At 34.4% G+C, this 15,652-nt stretch overlaps 1 protein-coding gene across 1 annotated transcript; it reads right to left on the bottom strand.

Moving 5' to 3' along the window:
- Nucleotides 1–12,326: 12,326 nt before the first annotated feature.
- On the bottom strand, nt 12,327–14,699 carry LOC136828998 (piggyBac transposable element-derived protein 4-like). Its single transcript, XM_067087393.1, has 3 exons — nt 14,179–14,699; nt 13,805–13,894; nt 12,327–13,426 (listed from the first exon to the last, which is right to left on the bottom strand). Exons 1-3 carry the CDS (start codon nt 14,375–14,377, stop codon nt 12,327–12,329), a joined length of 1,389 nt encoding a protein of 462 aa, XP_066943494.1. The 5' UTR covers nt 14,378–14,699.
- Nucleotides 14,700–15,652: the final 953 nt, after the last annotated feature.

The raw sequence follows: 15,652 nt of genomic DNA, 5'->3' as shown, positions 1-15,652 counted from the left end.
CATAACTAATTGCCAGCCCAAACCTATTGAGATTAGATATAAACGTTTTTGACCTACACACATTATAAATAGCTTCAGAGTTCAACTTGAGCAAAGGGATTCGCTTTTTCTATTATTTACGATATAAAAGATGAGCTGATACACTGTGTTAAACATCAATATAAAAAAATAGCTGAGGAAAAGTCTGCAACGTCACTGGGAATTATCATGTCAGAATATGCTTTCTCCAGTTCATTGGCATCACAAAACCTGTCATTCAGCTCAAAGGCTTCGTTAAGGATACAATTTCCCAACATGGTACCACATTTTCTTATTGTTTCCCTATCTAACAATCTTTCCCTTCTCTCTGGCTCTTTCTCAACTGCACTTGACTTGAAAACAATAGGAGGTTTTCTGAACAGGTTGGGAAAAAAAAATTAGACATCCCCACCAAACATGTGGAATACGTACATTTTCACATACCTGTTTGTGTACTCAAAATGAGTTTGATCATTACTCAGTGCTTCGTTACAGCACTTGGAAATATAAGTCAGGTTATAGCATCTCCCCGAGTTCAAGCCTGGTTCTAAATCTTTCATAAAATTTTTAAAGATGTACTTCTCCTGGGCCAGTTGGCGCTGACGGTGATTCAGTTGATGCTTTCCTCTCCTGATGTAGTTGTGAATACATTGGCTGTGGCAGCGAAGATCTGCTCCAAATATGGCATTCTCATCTTGCTAGTCGGAAGTTCTGGTAAACATCATCCTGAAGTATCATGGCCGCCTTAAGGAATGATTCAGCTCGTCCTTTTTCAGAAATTCTCCATTTATCATATTCGTTGTTGTATTTTGAATTCCCACGAATGACACATTTTGTAAAAAAAAAAAAAAAAAAACTTGTTATTGTTAGCTGGCAAAGATGCGGGGTCCTGAGAATCCACCATAGAATGTGTACCCCTTTGATGAACAGAGTCTGAGCTATCCTGTGGGGAATGAGCAGCAATATCTGTGGATACTTTGCTTAACTGCGTGAGTTTATCCAGTGTGTTCTTGAGGGTATTCTGTTTACAACATTCGTTAGTAACGGTATAAGAATTTGCCTTTGTCCACTTGCTTCAGTCTTTCAAAAACTACGTCCCTTCTCACTTCCGCTGCTTCAATGATACGTGTCCTGCCATTCTCTGTGCTGCTAGTTCCACATTTATCATCAGATTTCTGGCAGATTATGCATTTCTTTGGATTGCATTTCTTTGGATCGCAAGAACCATTTGAGGATGGTAACGGTGATGCCTTTAATTTTTTCTTTGGTGCTCCAGAGTCAGACATTCTTCGCTGAAAAAAAGAAAACAAAATTTAGGTTTCCCAAAATTTTAAATAAACAACATATGAACAGAGAACGTGGAAGAAACTGGATTGATTAATTTTTTTGCATCCTTAAGAATACAGATTACGGGATATATCTCTTATGACTCAGTATGTTGATCCGCTATATATTCCTTTTATTGATTGCTATACAGGAGTTGAAATAATTAAACACGTTTTCCAACTAATTTCAAAAACTTGACTATGGTGTACCTAACCAGAATGTAAAAGCAATAAATGTTCAATCTATTCACCTATTTTTCACAAATATTTAAATTTGAAAACCATAGAGTTTAGTTTCTCATCAGAAAAGGTTATACTTTGACCACTTGTGACCTTGGATGTTGACCAACCTTATTGGGATTGTATCCATTGAATAGATAATTTTTTAAGCTTTATATTGAGAGGCGATCGAGCTCTGTAGACCATTTCATTGTTGAGTTATTGCAATTTATGTAAGCAATACACGTAAAAAAAGGAGTGTTTTTGATTTCATCTAATTCAACGAAAACACTGAATAACACGAGAACTACCCGGTTTCTGGATGTTTACCCTCACTAAAAAGGTGTCCCAGTGGACCCTCTAACTAAATCAAGCAGGTAATTTTCTGGTCCTTTGACACATGCAAACATCCCTTGCTCCTGGACTAGTACAAGCCTAACTGAAAGCAAAATAGAAGGTAATGAAGAAAATTTTTTTTAATGTGATTTGGAAAGGTTAATCTACTAGTGTAATTACAATAGAAAGAGTAGAGTCTTGCACGTTTACTTATTCTGAAAACGATTACTTTTATATCTTTTAAAGGGGATATCGGTATACTTCTGTATGTTAGGATTAATTCGTCTTTAAAGAGCTTTTTTTATTTCGCAGAAAAATACTGTATTTAAGACCATGCACACGCAGGACGTGATTGCTTGGTTACAGATAACTTATTATAAACAATACCTTTCAATCCTTCGGTGCACTTGTTCATTTTTAGGAAAATTATTCCCTTTGGGTATTACCAACTTTCTCATTACATGTCTAGCTCTGATGTCCAGTATCCAAATGGTAAGAACATTTCCACGCTCTCATCCTTCCTCATAAACCGTTGAGCTCATCTTCCCACCCTTTTATACCCTTCATCTATTCCCCATTATATAAAACCTTCCGCATCTTTTTCCCCCTCCCTCCCCCTCTTTATTCAGCGCCTTTGTCTTCCGATCCCTGTTTACAAAGGTATCTTTCCCCCTTGCAATGAGATCTTTCCTTGGTACTTGAGTTCCGCCCTAGTGCCACTCAAGACGAGTTGAAGGTGTCTGAGATTTTCTAGGTCCTGATAAAGATTCCCTCTGAGCGCTCGTATTTCCGACGGTGTTTTGCATCCGAAAGAACTTCTATTTTTTTTTATTTTTCATGTAAAAAACATGAGGTGCGACGAGGTCAAAGAATTCTTATGTAACTCTCCCTGGCCCCACTGTTACTGAGGCTGAAATAAGAAAATCCGTAACATAATTTATGATAGTATCTCTTCTCTCTTCCAACTGCATTAAATGTTTTCTTTTGTTTATATTTTTTTCGCATTTAATAATATATAATTAGGCCTGAAGGGTAATTTTCTATATGGTTGGCTGAGTAGAGTAGGCACCTATCAATCCAACAGGCAGAAAAAATGAAAGAGAAAGCAATGTCACCCTTAGGATCTAGTACCCTAGAGTTTATTCATTTCATGAGGAAGTATGCAGTTTCTTCGAAGCGATGTCAGAACGTGTAGCAGAGGAGAACAGAGAACTTAGAGAATAATGGAGAAGTAAATCTTAAAAATAAGACACCATTGTCATTAAGGCGTAAAATTTTCTTCATACGTTTAGCCTTTCAAACATATATAAATATATATATACATATATATATATATATATATATATATATATATATATATATATATATATATATATATATATATATGCATATATATATATATGTATATATATATATATATATATATATATATATATATATATATATATATATATATATATATATATATATAAACTGAATCATAAAGATATGAAACGTGATGAGAAATATAAAAGAAAGTTTACAAGAAAGCTCGTATAATTGACAGATAACATACAAATTTCCCTGAGGATGGGGATTATAAAGGAACAGATGCACCTGGAATCCAAGACAGTTGAAGAATTAGTGGACCTACCAAAACAAAGGTAAATCTTTGAGGGATTTTACAAAAGATTATGCCTAATTGGCTCGGAAGCATGTAGGAGTCAATTGAAGGACTATACAGGGGAAGAGACTGAACAAAAATGACCTTGGAATGAATAAGTTCATTACATATTCATAAAAGTACAGCACTTAATACATTCTCCTCATGGTAAACAATAAAAATTTTTGCGCAATGCTCATAAAAACTTAGAAAAAAAATTGATTTTTGATTCTCTATGTATTAAAACATCTAAGAAAGGGAGGCAGTTGTCCATTTCTAATCCTAAAGTAAGTTTAATAGATGGTATACCTGGTTATTCTAATTAGAGAGTTAATCATTTACCTCAATACCAGCAGGAAAAACGGCTAAAATATCGTCAATATATCTATACCACTTGAAAGGATTATACATGATATTAGGTAAATATCGTTTTTCAAAGAATTCCATATACAAGTTTGAGAGGAGCGGGGATAAAGGGTTGCCCATTGCCATACCAAATATTTGCTGGTAGAATTCACCGTTGAATATAAGCTTATAATCACAAAATGCACAACCTAGTGAGTGAAATAATGTGACTTAGAGGTAGAGATAATTCATGATGAATTAGTTCGTTACTAAGATACTCTAAAATAGAATCTATAGGGACTTTAGTTAAAAGAGAACAAACATCAAAAATATCAATCCCATCAGGGGGCAAAAAGTGATTTTGTTTAATTTATCAGCTAAATCTAGTGACTTATTTTTGTGAGAATTGGGGATAGTTCCAAGTAACGGGGACAAGAGCTTGGTAAGATATCTTGCAAGTTTATATAACACTGAGCCAACTGCGATGGGTTCCAGGTGCAACCCTTCCTTTATAACCCCCATCCCCAGGGATATTTGTATGTCATCTGTCAATTATACGAGCTCTCTTGTAAAATTACCTTTATATTTCTCATCAGTCGGCTATTATAGGACCATGTGTCGAAAGGCCTAGCAACCACTCCTTTGGTTCACTTTCCTTTGTGGCATAGCCTTTATATATATATATATATATATATATATATATATATATATATATATATATATATATATATATATATATATATATATATATATATATATATATATATATAATCAGTAAGCTACCAACGTCTTTTAATATCCAATTCGCTCTACCTCGGAAATAATATATTTTCATATATGTTACCGAAGGGGAATTTTTTAGTTGATAATAAAATTCCCGTTCGGTAACATATATGAAAATATATTATTTCCGAGGTAGAGCGAATTAGATATTAAGGGACGTTTGTAGCTTACTGATTGTATATGAATCACGGTGATGTGATAAAAGATATATATATATATATATATATATATATATATATATATATATATATATATATATATATATATATATATATATATATATATATATATATATATATATATATATATATATATATATATATATAAAGATGTTAAAGTTATTGTTCAGAGTGTCAAAAAGCTGGAGGCGACATTGTTCCGATGGACAATAAGATCTCAAAGGAAAATTTTAGTTTCGGTCTTTCAGCCTTAGGTCTCCACATAAGACTAAAATTGTCCAGATCGAAACATGGTTCTCTTCACTTTTTTTATCCTACTAATTTTTATGTTTGCGCTTTTTTTATATTGCTGGTGTGAAGCAATTACTGGAGAACAGTATTGCTAGGAAAAATACAATATTTTGTTTTATTTCTGTCCTGATTTCAATATTTTTGATACATGGCGTGACTTCAGGGTTTTTGATACCTTTTGTTTAGTTGTTATATTTCATTATACGTCTTTGACTCTTTCATAATGTTTTTTGAAGATAAATTAGTATTGTCTTCGATACCTTCCTAAGGAATTTTTATTTTTGGCTCATTCGCCTCGAAATCATTTTGCAGATACATGATAAAGCATGATGTTAAACTCATTAATCAACCTTTAAGCCATTCCCGAAAACAATAAGATTATTTTTTAGTTTTACTGATAATATTAAATTTTGTAATGCAGAGTCGACAGTAAATCAGTCATTCTTAACAAATACACTTGTGTCAAAATGAATGAGAGTATTCCAGACTGGTGTACCGTAAATGTAGATAGCTTTATGAGGTATAATCACTGATATAGAAATAATGCTAACTTTAGTTGGGAAATGTAAAGCTAATTACTTTTTAACATATACCAAGAAATCACCAAAAAACTGGGATAAATGCAATGTGGAGCGGGTGATGTGGTTTTGAGAGAGAAGTAACTAACTAGGCGCACGGCAAATGAAAAGAAAAAAAAGTAAAAAAAAAGAAGAAAATCAATGCAACACTATAAAGCTGGGCTGTAAAACCCGGGACACGACAGAACCAGACATTTCTGATATAAGTACCGATATTGATAGTGATGATAGTGTACGCGAACCTGATTTCAGTCCAGTAACATAATGTTTATCATTCGCATCTACATCATTAGTGTTATCACTTTCTATGTTACTTGTGTTGAGATCAGGACGTTTACCGCTTCCAGCACCTGCACGGAAGCCCATCAGCAGCATATCATCAATGCTTGAGCCTACTTACACTATAAAATTATCTTTAGTTTTGCACACACTCTTTTACAAGCTATCAAAAGCTTCCCAGGTTTTTCTTCATCCTTCCTTCTAACACTTGCAAGTTGCTCTGAAGCCACATGTTCTAAACTAAAAACTCATCATAGAATTTTCAAACACCCCAACTCTCGCTGTCGTAGAAACTCCTCTTCTCAAATATTTTGCATTATGGTAAGCCACTTTCTTCATTTATGTCTCTTCTTTCATTCTTCCTCTGTTCATAACAATTATTGCTCCAAGTTCTTGATTTTCCATTACTGTAATATGCTATTATTCACACTCACTTTCAAATTTCTGATCATACCAACACGTCATACTCCTTACTGGTATTTGAAATTTCTCCGCTCGCAGCGTTTTTTCTCAGACGCTAACTTCACACCAAATTCTCAGGTCCTTTCTCTGACTTTTTGTTTCATCCTCACAAGAAGATATTAAATGATTGGCGAGACTTAAAACCTCGCTGCGTCATACCTGCTTTGAGACTAAGTTACCGTCGTAACTACAAATTGTCTTCTACACCACAAATCCTTAGCAAACTTCAAATTATTATACTTTTAAATTTGGGAAAGATCAGAGAATATACATACATTTATATATATATATATATATATATATATATATATATATATATATATATACAGTATATATATATATATATATATATATATATATATATATATATATATATATATATATATATATATATATATATATATATATATATATATATATATATGCATCCATATATATATATATATATATATATATATATATATATATATATATATATATATATATATATATATATATATATATATACTGTGTATATATATATGTGTGTGTATGTTTATATATGTATATACAGTATATATATATATATATATATATATATATATATATATATATATATATATATATACATATATAAATTTCCGATTCAAGTCAGGATCGAACCCCTGTCTCTCAAATGAAAGACCAGGGTGTTACCAACTGACCCACACAAGTCACAAAGGAATTGAAGCCTAAGTACTTCTGTACCTGAGTTTTTTTCCGATACCCGCCTAACAAAGGCCTACCAGCCAATTTTGCCCAACTTCCCGACCCACCATTGAGTCAAGTGGCAATTTCATTCGAATTACCTTACTACCCTGAATATGATGGAACTATTCAACACATGATATGTTTCACAGAAAAGAATTTCTGACTCACATCGGGATCGAACCCGGATCTCTCAAATGAGAGTTCCGTGCTTAGAATCATCACTGACAACTGAAAAACCAAGGGATTGCCCTCCAACTTCGTAAGAATTGGTTTGAATGTAATCTGTCATAATCCATTGTTCCTATGTTATTGCGGCCAACCTGGTACAAAAAAAAAATGGTTGAAAAGTGTAAAATTAACACCAAGAGCTAACCCTCTGATGAAGACAAGGCACTTACACACACACACACACACACACATATAATTATATATATATATATATATATATATATATATATATATATATATATATATATATATAATGTAACTAGAGAGAGAGAGAGAGAGAGAGAGAGAGAGAGAGAGAGAGAGAGAGAGAGAGGGAGAGAGAGAGAGAGGACAGGCCAAGCAGTCAAACAACACTGCATAAAGGCCACTAATTGGTCAATGTACACCTACATTTTTACTTGTAATGTATTCAGTTCGTTCTGTGCTATCCTGAAGAACAAATTTAATTAAGGGCCTGAAAAGATTGTTGCGAGTTGGCGGTGAAACGTAAATTGTCATTTGTCTGATTTTTCAGTGTGACGACCGTTTACTCTTCGTAAAATTCTCCATTGATGAATTAATTAACAAGTCCTTCGAAAAGGCTCACCCTTCCCAAGTCCCATTTGACCATCCCACAAGGGATTAAAAGTCCAAGCGCGCATGAGAATCGAAAGACATTTAGATCTCTCTTTGAAACAAATTGAAATGAACGTATTTCAATATTTAACTTTGCCTCTTTCGCACCAATCATCCGGTAGTGCTAGCAATTTCCCTCGTGTTGATTTGATCAAACATTTAAATGGAATTCTTGAAGAGGAAATGAATTTAGTAGAATGTCAATACAAAAGAGTATCACATCCATTAAATTTTTGGTTTTGTTTACACGGGGATCATAAATAATTCCCGTTTTATAGTTACTGCGCAAGTTATACATATAAAATTTTATAAATTAAATTAGTTACTATAAATGATTTAAAAGATCCTTCTCGAATTAATCTTTTACATCAAATGGCATGAATATGATGAAAATAGAAATCTTTATTTAGGATTATGTCTCCAAGAAGAACCATTTGAAATATGTTTTCTTAATCTTCGAATATTTATCTTTTTATGAAAGAGATGGCAAAAGGCCTACTTGTATGAAAGTTAACAGAAACAGATCCAAAATACGCGAGGACATTCAATAGATATTCTTTTGTATTCTGCTAAGGAGGAGGTTCACGCGTTGGTCAGGTTGCATAAATTGTAATTATATGTAACCTATGATTTTATAACTTGAAATTACATCTTTTCAAAGTAAACATGTTCCAAAGATTGGCATATCTGCAGACTTCAGGAACTGTAGGCCAATTTCTATTCTTCCTGTGTTCTCCAAAGTTCCAGAAAAAACTTATTTTTAAACCACTATGAAAGTATGTAGAATCTAAAGGATTGTTTGCTGATTGTTTTGGGAGCAGTTAGGTACCTGCGATGGTCTTGTAGACTTATTTAGTGAACCAAGACCTATTGTCTGGAGTTCCACAGGGCAGTGTCCTTGACCCCACTGTTATTCTTAGTGTATACAAGTGATGTGGTCGTTGGCCCGGAAACTAGATCGTTCAGTATGCCGATTATGCTACTCTTGTAGGTGTTGTAAAGTTTCCACCTAAGAGAAATGAAGCTGTCCCTAGTCTCAATCGGGACATGGAGCGAATTAGTGAATGGTGTTGTCAGTGGGGTATGAGGCTGAACTCCGGTAAAACGAAAACACTGTTGATTAGCAGATCTCGTTCAGATTTTCCACCCCCTTCCTCCCCTCCAAGTCGACGGGACTGTGCTAAATGAGCCTGAAGCTTTAACTATTCTAGGTGTGACTTTTGACTAACATCTTGCTTTTGAGAACCATCCAATGAAAGTTTCAGCAAATGCCGCACGCAAGTTAAGTGTTGTACGAAAGGTCTCATATATTTATAACAGTATTAAAATCAATGCAAACTGTTTCAGGCCATTTGTGCCCCCTTTACTAGAATACTGTTCTCCGGTATGGAAATCATCTGCCAGAAATTTATCTCTTTTAGATAGAGTGATTCGTGGTGGTAGGTTTCTGCTTCCTAATATTAGCAGTTATGACTTGGGCTATCGACGCATGGTGAATTGTTTATCAATTTTTCATAAGTTGCATTTGAACAAAGATCTTTCACATTCCCTGATCCCCTTTACCTGCCGAAAGTAACTAGATTTGCCGAACAGCGGCATCAATATGCAGTAAATGTGCCTCGCTGTCGAACTAATTAGTTCCAGAGGTCCTTTATCCTTCACATCGTTGGACTGTGAAGCAGTCTCCCAGAGAATGTCGTGGAATTGGTACTTCAAAATTTCAAGCGTAGATCCAGTGCATTACTATCCTAATACTATTCTCCTTGCACTTTAACAGATTTTGATCTATTAATTAATCTATTCATTAATTTTTTTTTATAATAATAAACGAGATCTCTCCTTGCTGTATTTTCCTTTACCTACTCTTACCTCTTCCTAATGAACACCGTATTCTTTAGAAGCTTGAAGCTTGTTCCATATGAATAGGCTTCATCCTCTAAATAACAATAATAATAATAATTGTCATATATTTGTAAACAATATACAGTAAATATAAAATTTAAGCCACATATATATATATATATATATATATATATATATATATATATATAAATATATATTACTTCTGAGGTAGAGCGAATTGGATATTAAAGGACGTTTGTAGCTTACTGATTTTATATGAATCACGGTGATGTGATAAAAAGTCATATATATATATATATATATATATATATATATATATATATATATATATATATATATATATATATATATATATATATATATATATATATATATATATATATATATATATATATATATATATTTATATATATATATATATCGGCCGACCAACCCAGTGCTGCCCAGGGAAACTCTGAGTGACAGGGGGAGGGAATAGGGAGAGGGGAGGGGGAGGGGAAGGGGAGGGAAGAGGGAAGGGAGAAGTGGAAGGGGTAGGGGAGAGGTTTGTGTTGACGGTCCGACTGACAGTTCTACTTTTTTCATGAGAATGTTCACCTTTCGAACAGCCCCAGGTGATCTCACAGACATTAAAGTTGTGACTGTCTCTTTTATCCATATATTCATGTACTGTCTGTCCCATTTATCCAGGTATTTCTATGATGGCTCTTCCTTTTATACAGGTATTACTCTTTTATACAGGTATTACTGTACTGTCTGTCCTTTTTATCCAGTTATTACTGCGATGACTGTCCATTTTATCAAGAAATTACTGTGGTGACTGTCACTTTTAATCTAAGGATTACTGTTCTGTCTCTGCCCTTTATCCAGGTATTACTATGTTGACTGTCCCTTTTATCCTGATATTATTGTTCTGTCTGTCATTTCCATCCAGATATTACTATGGTGACTGTCCGATTTATCCATGTATCACTGTAATGCAGGACATTACAGTACTGTCACTCCCTGTTATGCAAATATTACTGTGGTGACTGTCCCTTTTATTCAGATATTACTATGCTCTCTGTCCCTTTTAATCAGCTATTGCCGTGGTGATTGTCCTTTTTTCCAGGTATTCCTGTGGTGAATGTCATTTTATCCAGGTATTACTGTGGTGACAACTTTTATCCGGATATTACTGAACTCTCTGTTACCTTTAACCAGGCATTACTGTTCTGCTTGTCCCTTTTGTCCAAGGTGTTACTGTGCTTTTATCCAGGCATTACTGTGGTGATTGTCCCTTTTATGCATGTATTACTGGTGGTGAATGTCCTTTTTATCCAGGTATTACTGTGGTGACTGTCTCTTTTATCCAGGTATTACTGTACTATCTGTCACCTTTAACTTGGTATTACTGTTCTGTCTCAGCCTTTTATCCAGGTATTACTCTGGTGACTGTCCCTTTTATCCAGATATTACTGTACTGTCTGACACCTTTAAACAGGTATTACTGTATTGTCTGTCCCTTGTATGCAGAATTACTGTGGTGACTGTCCCTTTTATCCAGATATTACTATGCTCTCTGTCCCTTTTAAACACTAGAACGGCCGGAGCATACTACCCTCCTTCACGGGCCGCTGGTATCAAAAATGAACCCACCATCTTACTTCAGTATTGCTGCATATTGTTATGCAATTATGATCGATCAGTGTTTCAACATAAATGCTAGCACAAATTTGTTTATATGTAATGTTTAATCAAAGTTTATACATTTATAATTAACAAAGGAAAATAATAATAAAATATACAGCGTTCTTTATTATTTTTTTAACTATATAAATATGCACTGACAAAAAAATGAAACAAGTTTGTAGTTCATTACAAAAATCTACGAAGTGGAACATTGTTATTTGACTAAGAAAGAAATAAGTTTTAATAAAAAAAAGTATGTGTAATTGTAATAGCTACCTGTTATAGCAATATTGTAATGTTTTGGAAAAAAACCTAATGTTTATTATAATGTTATACACATTTTAACATTTCTTGCAAATTATTTCAGTTCTAATTGTTGCAGTGCATGACGTGCACACAAAACGTTTGCAATTAGCACATATTTTGTTTGTCAATCTGCGGTTTTGCCGAGTGCAGTTTATTTTGCACCATTGCCGCTTGGTTTTAGGTGAAGAAGATGCAGCATTACTGGTGTCTTCATGAATTACCCGCTCTTCAGCAGTGTCTTTCATCTGCAGCTCTTCAACCAGGTGTAAAATAAATTCACGTCGAGACACCTTTTTGCCAGTTACCTCCTTATATACGATGTGTGCATTTATTCCAGCAAGATCAAGGACGTTGTAGAACATTTGCAGAGGCCAGCGACGGGACGATACTTTCGTGGAGTATAATCTTGCCATTTGGTCAATGATGTCAACACCATATTTGGTTTCATTGTAATATTTTACAGAATCGGGAATTTTTTACCTTCTTCAGATACTGACACATTTTTGTGAACTGTGCTTAGAAGCAGAACATTCTTGTTTGTTTTTCCTTGATAGACTGTAAGTGTCATATTGTTATTTTTCAGTATTTTAGTTGAGTGCAATGGTGCTTTACATGTTTTTATTTCTGGAGGATTTCTCTCCGTATGCGATTCATTGTGCCTATTATACTTGTTTTCTTTTTCTCGAGTTGTTCTGCTAATTTGACCGAGGTGAAAAAAGTTGTCTGTAGTCACATTACGCCCTTTTCCAAGGAAAGGATCCATCAGCTGAAGAACAACGAACTCCGATAGAGACTGATTTGATGGTCGATGAGCATCTTTTCCCAAATAAGGAAACCCATTTACTAAATACTTGGATGAAGAATCAACAGCCAGCCAAAATTTAACGCCAAATTTGTCTGGTTTATTTGCCATGTATTGAGTAAATGGGCATCTACCTTTAGTTGGAAAAAGCTGTTCATCTATTGTGATATTTGCATTTGGCATATAATTTGCTTTGCAATTTTCAATGAATCTATTCCAAACGGTTGAGAATAATGCAAACTTATCAGAAGTCAACCTTTCAGATCTTGTCGATCTAATATCAAATCTAATAAACCTCAATAGTTCTTTATATCTGTTGCGAGACATAGTATCTGAGAAATATTTTATGCCCCACTTTTTTGACCATATTTGATCAACTGGTTGTCCTTTGGCAAGCAAACCTCTGGCATACATAATTCCAATTAGTTGATATATCTCTTCTTTACTTGTCTTCCAATCTTGAGTGTTGAGCTTCAGTCTTGCTTCAGTTTCAGTGCACTTCACAATGTGATCAATAATATAGCTATCAATAAATAAATTCAAAGCGCTGATATTATTGCCTTCAGTAATATTTCGCTTAGCAAATGATGTTGGTCCGGGAGTATCCTTCATTACGTTGTGTGTATTTCGCCTACCAACGAGTGCTTCTTCGCCTGTATCCAAGGTCCAAACCGTTCCATCTTTCCCATGGTATACTAGCGGCGATGAAGTCTCTTCAATCCTTTTCCTCTTTGACAAGGGTTTTTGATTGCTGCCTGGAAAAATAGAGAAATAGAACATAAGATACACAAATTTATTTGATGAAGTACAAAAGGATCAATGAATTGTAATAGAAGCATATTATATTGCTGACGTATGATTATTTTCAATGAAACAATGCAATACATAGACACAATGGTGTACATAGATTTTCCTAAAGGGGGGTTGGCATGGATCTGAAGAAGGGCCATTGTGAAAAAAAATCAAAATTTAATAAAAATCCAAACAAAATACATAAAGTTGCTCTATCAAAAAGAAAAACGTATGGCAATCAAAACCAATGACGTGTAACAATGAAAAAAAAAGAAAAGATTTATTGTAACAAAATATGTAAAAATTATATAAAAGAAAAATAATAAAGGACTAATACTTACATGGGAGGTTGTCTGTTTCTCTCGTGTCTTCATCATTTACTGCAGAATCTCGATCGGAACTCCTTTTTGACTGGGGTTCTTGAGTGTTGCCTGGAAAATACAAAAGTGAAACATAAGATACATGCATTTTACAAAAAATAATATAGCATTACAATTAACATAACAGATTCAATTTTTTTGGCAAAGTAAAAAAGCATCAATGAATTACAATCGAAACATATTATATTCCTAAGGTATAATTATTTTCAAATCAACAATGCAATGTATAGACGTAAAACATGACAATCGAAATAAATGACATATAGCTATGAGGTCAGCCAAAGGTTTATTGTAAAAAAATATGTAAAAATTTGTAACATATGACGTATACTTACATAGAATGTTATCAGTTTCCCTCGTCTCCTCTTCATTTACTGTAGAATCTTGATCGGAACCATCTGAACTATCTTCAGTCAACGGAAGCTTCCAATCTTCATCACTGTCACAATCGAATTCTTCTCCTTCAGATTCAAATAGAGGTGTCGAAGTTAGTAACTCATTTATTTGTTTTTCAGTGAGCTTCTTCCGCCACATGTTGACGCTATGCGATACAGCAGTCGAATGACTGGTATCACACTTTACAGCTTGCTCTCTGTACAAACCTGTTACAACCTGTCAGCCTTCACTGTGAGTGCGCGCCGAGTATAGACGGCGGGTACAGAAATGATACCACGGCCTGCCGAGGTAGCGCTGCTTATATCTCTAAAACTATTAAGTGTTTCCCTCTGAAATTTTGGTGAAAGGTAATGTTCATGACATTAATAAAAGTCACATAGTTTAATAGGTGTAACATTTATTGTGTACATATCATGTAACGGCAAAGTCAGAATGGTATCAAAAATGATACCATGGCCGTTCTAGTGTTTTAACAAGTTATTCCTGTGCTGTCTGTCCTCTTTAACCATGTATTACTGTTCTGTCAGTCCAATTTATCCAGATACTACTGTGGTGACTCTCCCTTTTATCCTGGTATTACTGCTGTGTCTGTCCCTTTTGCCTAGGTATTACTATGGTGATTTTCCCTTTTATCCAGGTGTTACTGTGTTGAATGTCCCTTTTATCCAGGTATTACTGTGGTGACTGTTCCTTTGATTCAAATATTAATGTACTGTCTGTTACCTTTAACCAGGCATTACTGTTCTGACTGTCTCTTTTGTCTAGATGCTACTGTAGTGACTGTCCCTTTCATCTAGATATTACTGTTTGGTCTATCCAGGTATTTATGTCGTGTCTGTCACTTTTATCCATGTATCACTGTGGTGATTGTCCCTTTTTTTCCAGATATTACCATGGTGACTTTCTTTTATCCATGTATTACTGCGCTGTCTGTCCCTTTTATCCAGGCATTACTGTGATGACTTTTCCCTTTATCCAAGAATTACTGTGGTGACTGTCCATTTTATCCAGGTATTACTGTGGTGCCTGTCCCTTTCATCCGGGTATTGCTGTGGTGACTGTGCCTTTTATCCAGATATTTCTGTAGTGACTGTTACTTTCATCCAGCTGTCACGGTGCTGCAAGTAACTTTTATCCAGATATTACACTGGTGATTGTCCATTTATCCAGGTATTACTGTGGTGACTGTTCCCTTTTATCCAGGTATTACTGTGGTGACTGTCCTTTTATCCAGATATTGTTGTGGTGACTGTCCCTTTTATCCAAGCATTACTCTGCTGTCTGTCCCTTTTATCCAAATATTACTGTGGCTGTCCCTTTTGTCCAGATATTGCTGTGGTTACTATCTCTTTTATCCAGGTATTACTGTGTTTTCAGTCCCTTTTGTCCAGGTATTACTGTGGTGACTGTCCC

This window comes from Macrobrachium rosenbergii, chromosome 43 (genome assembly GCF_040412425.1).
Source record: "Macrobrachium rosenbergii isolate ZJJX-2024 chromosome 43, ASM4041242v1, whole genome shotgun sequence".
Lineage (NCBI taxonomy): Eukaryota > Metazoa > Arthropoda > Malacostraca > Decapoda > Palaemonidae > Macrobrachium > Macrobrachium rosenbergii.
Note: the sequence above shows the minus strand (reverse complement) of the source record. Positions and strands in the feature narration are given on the sequence as shown.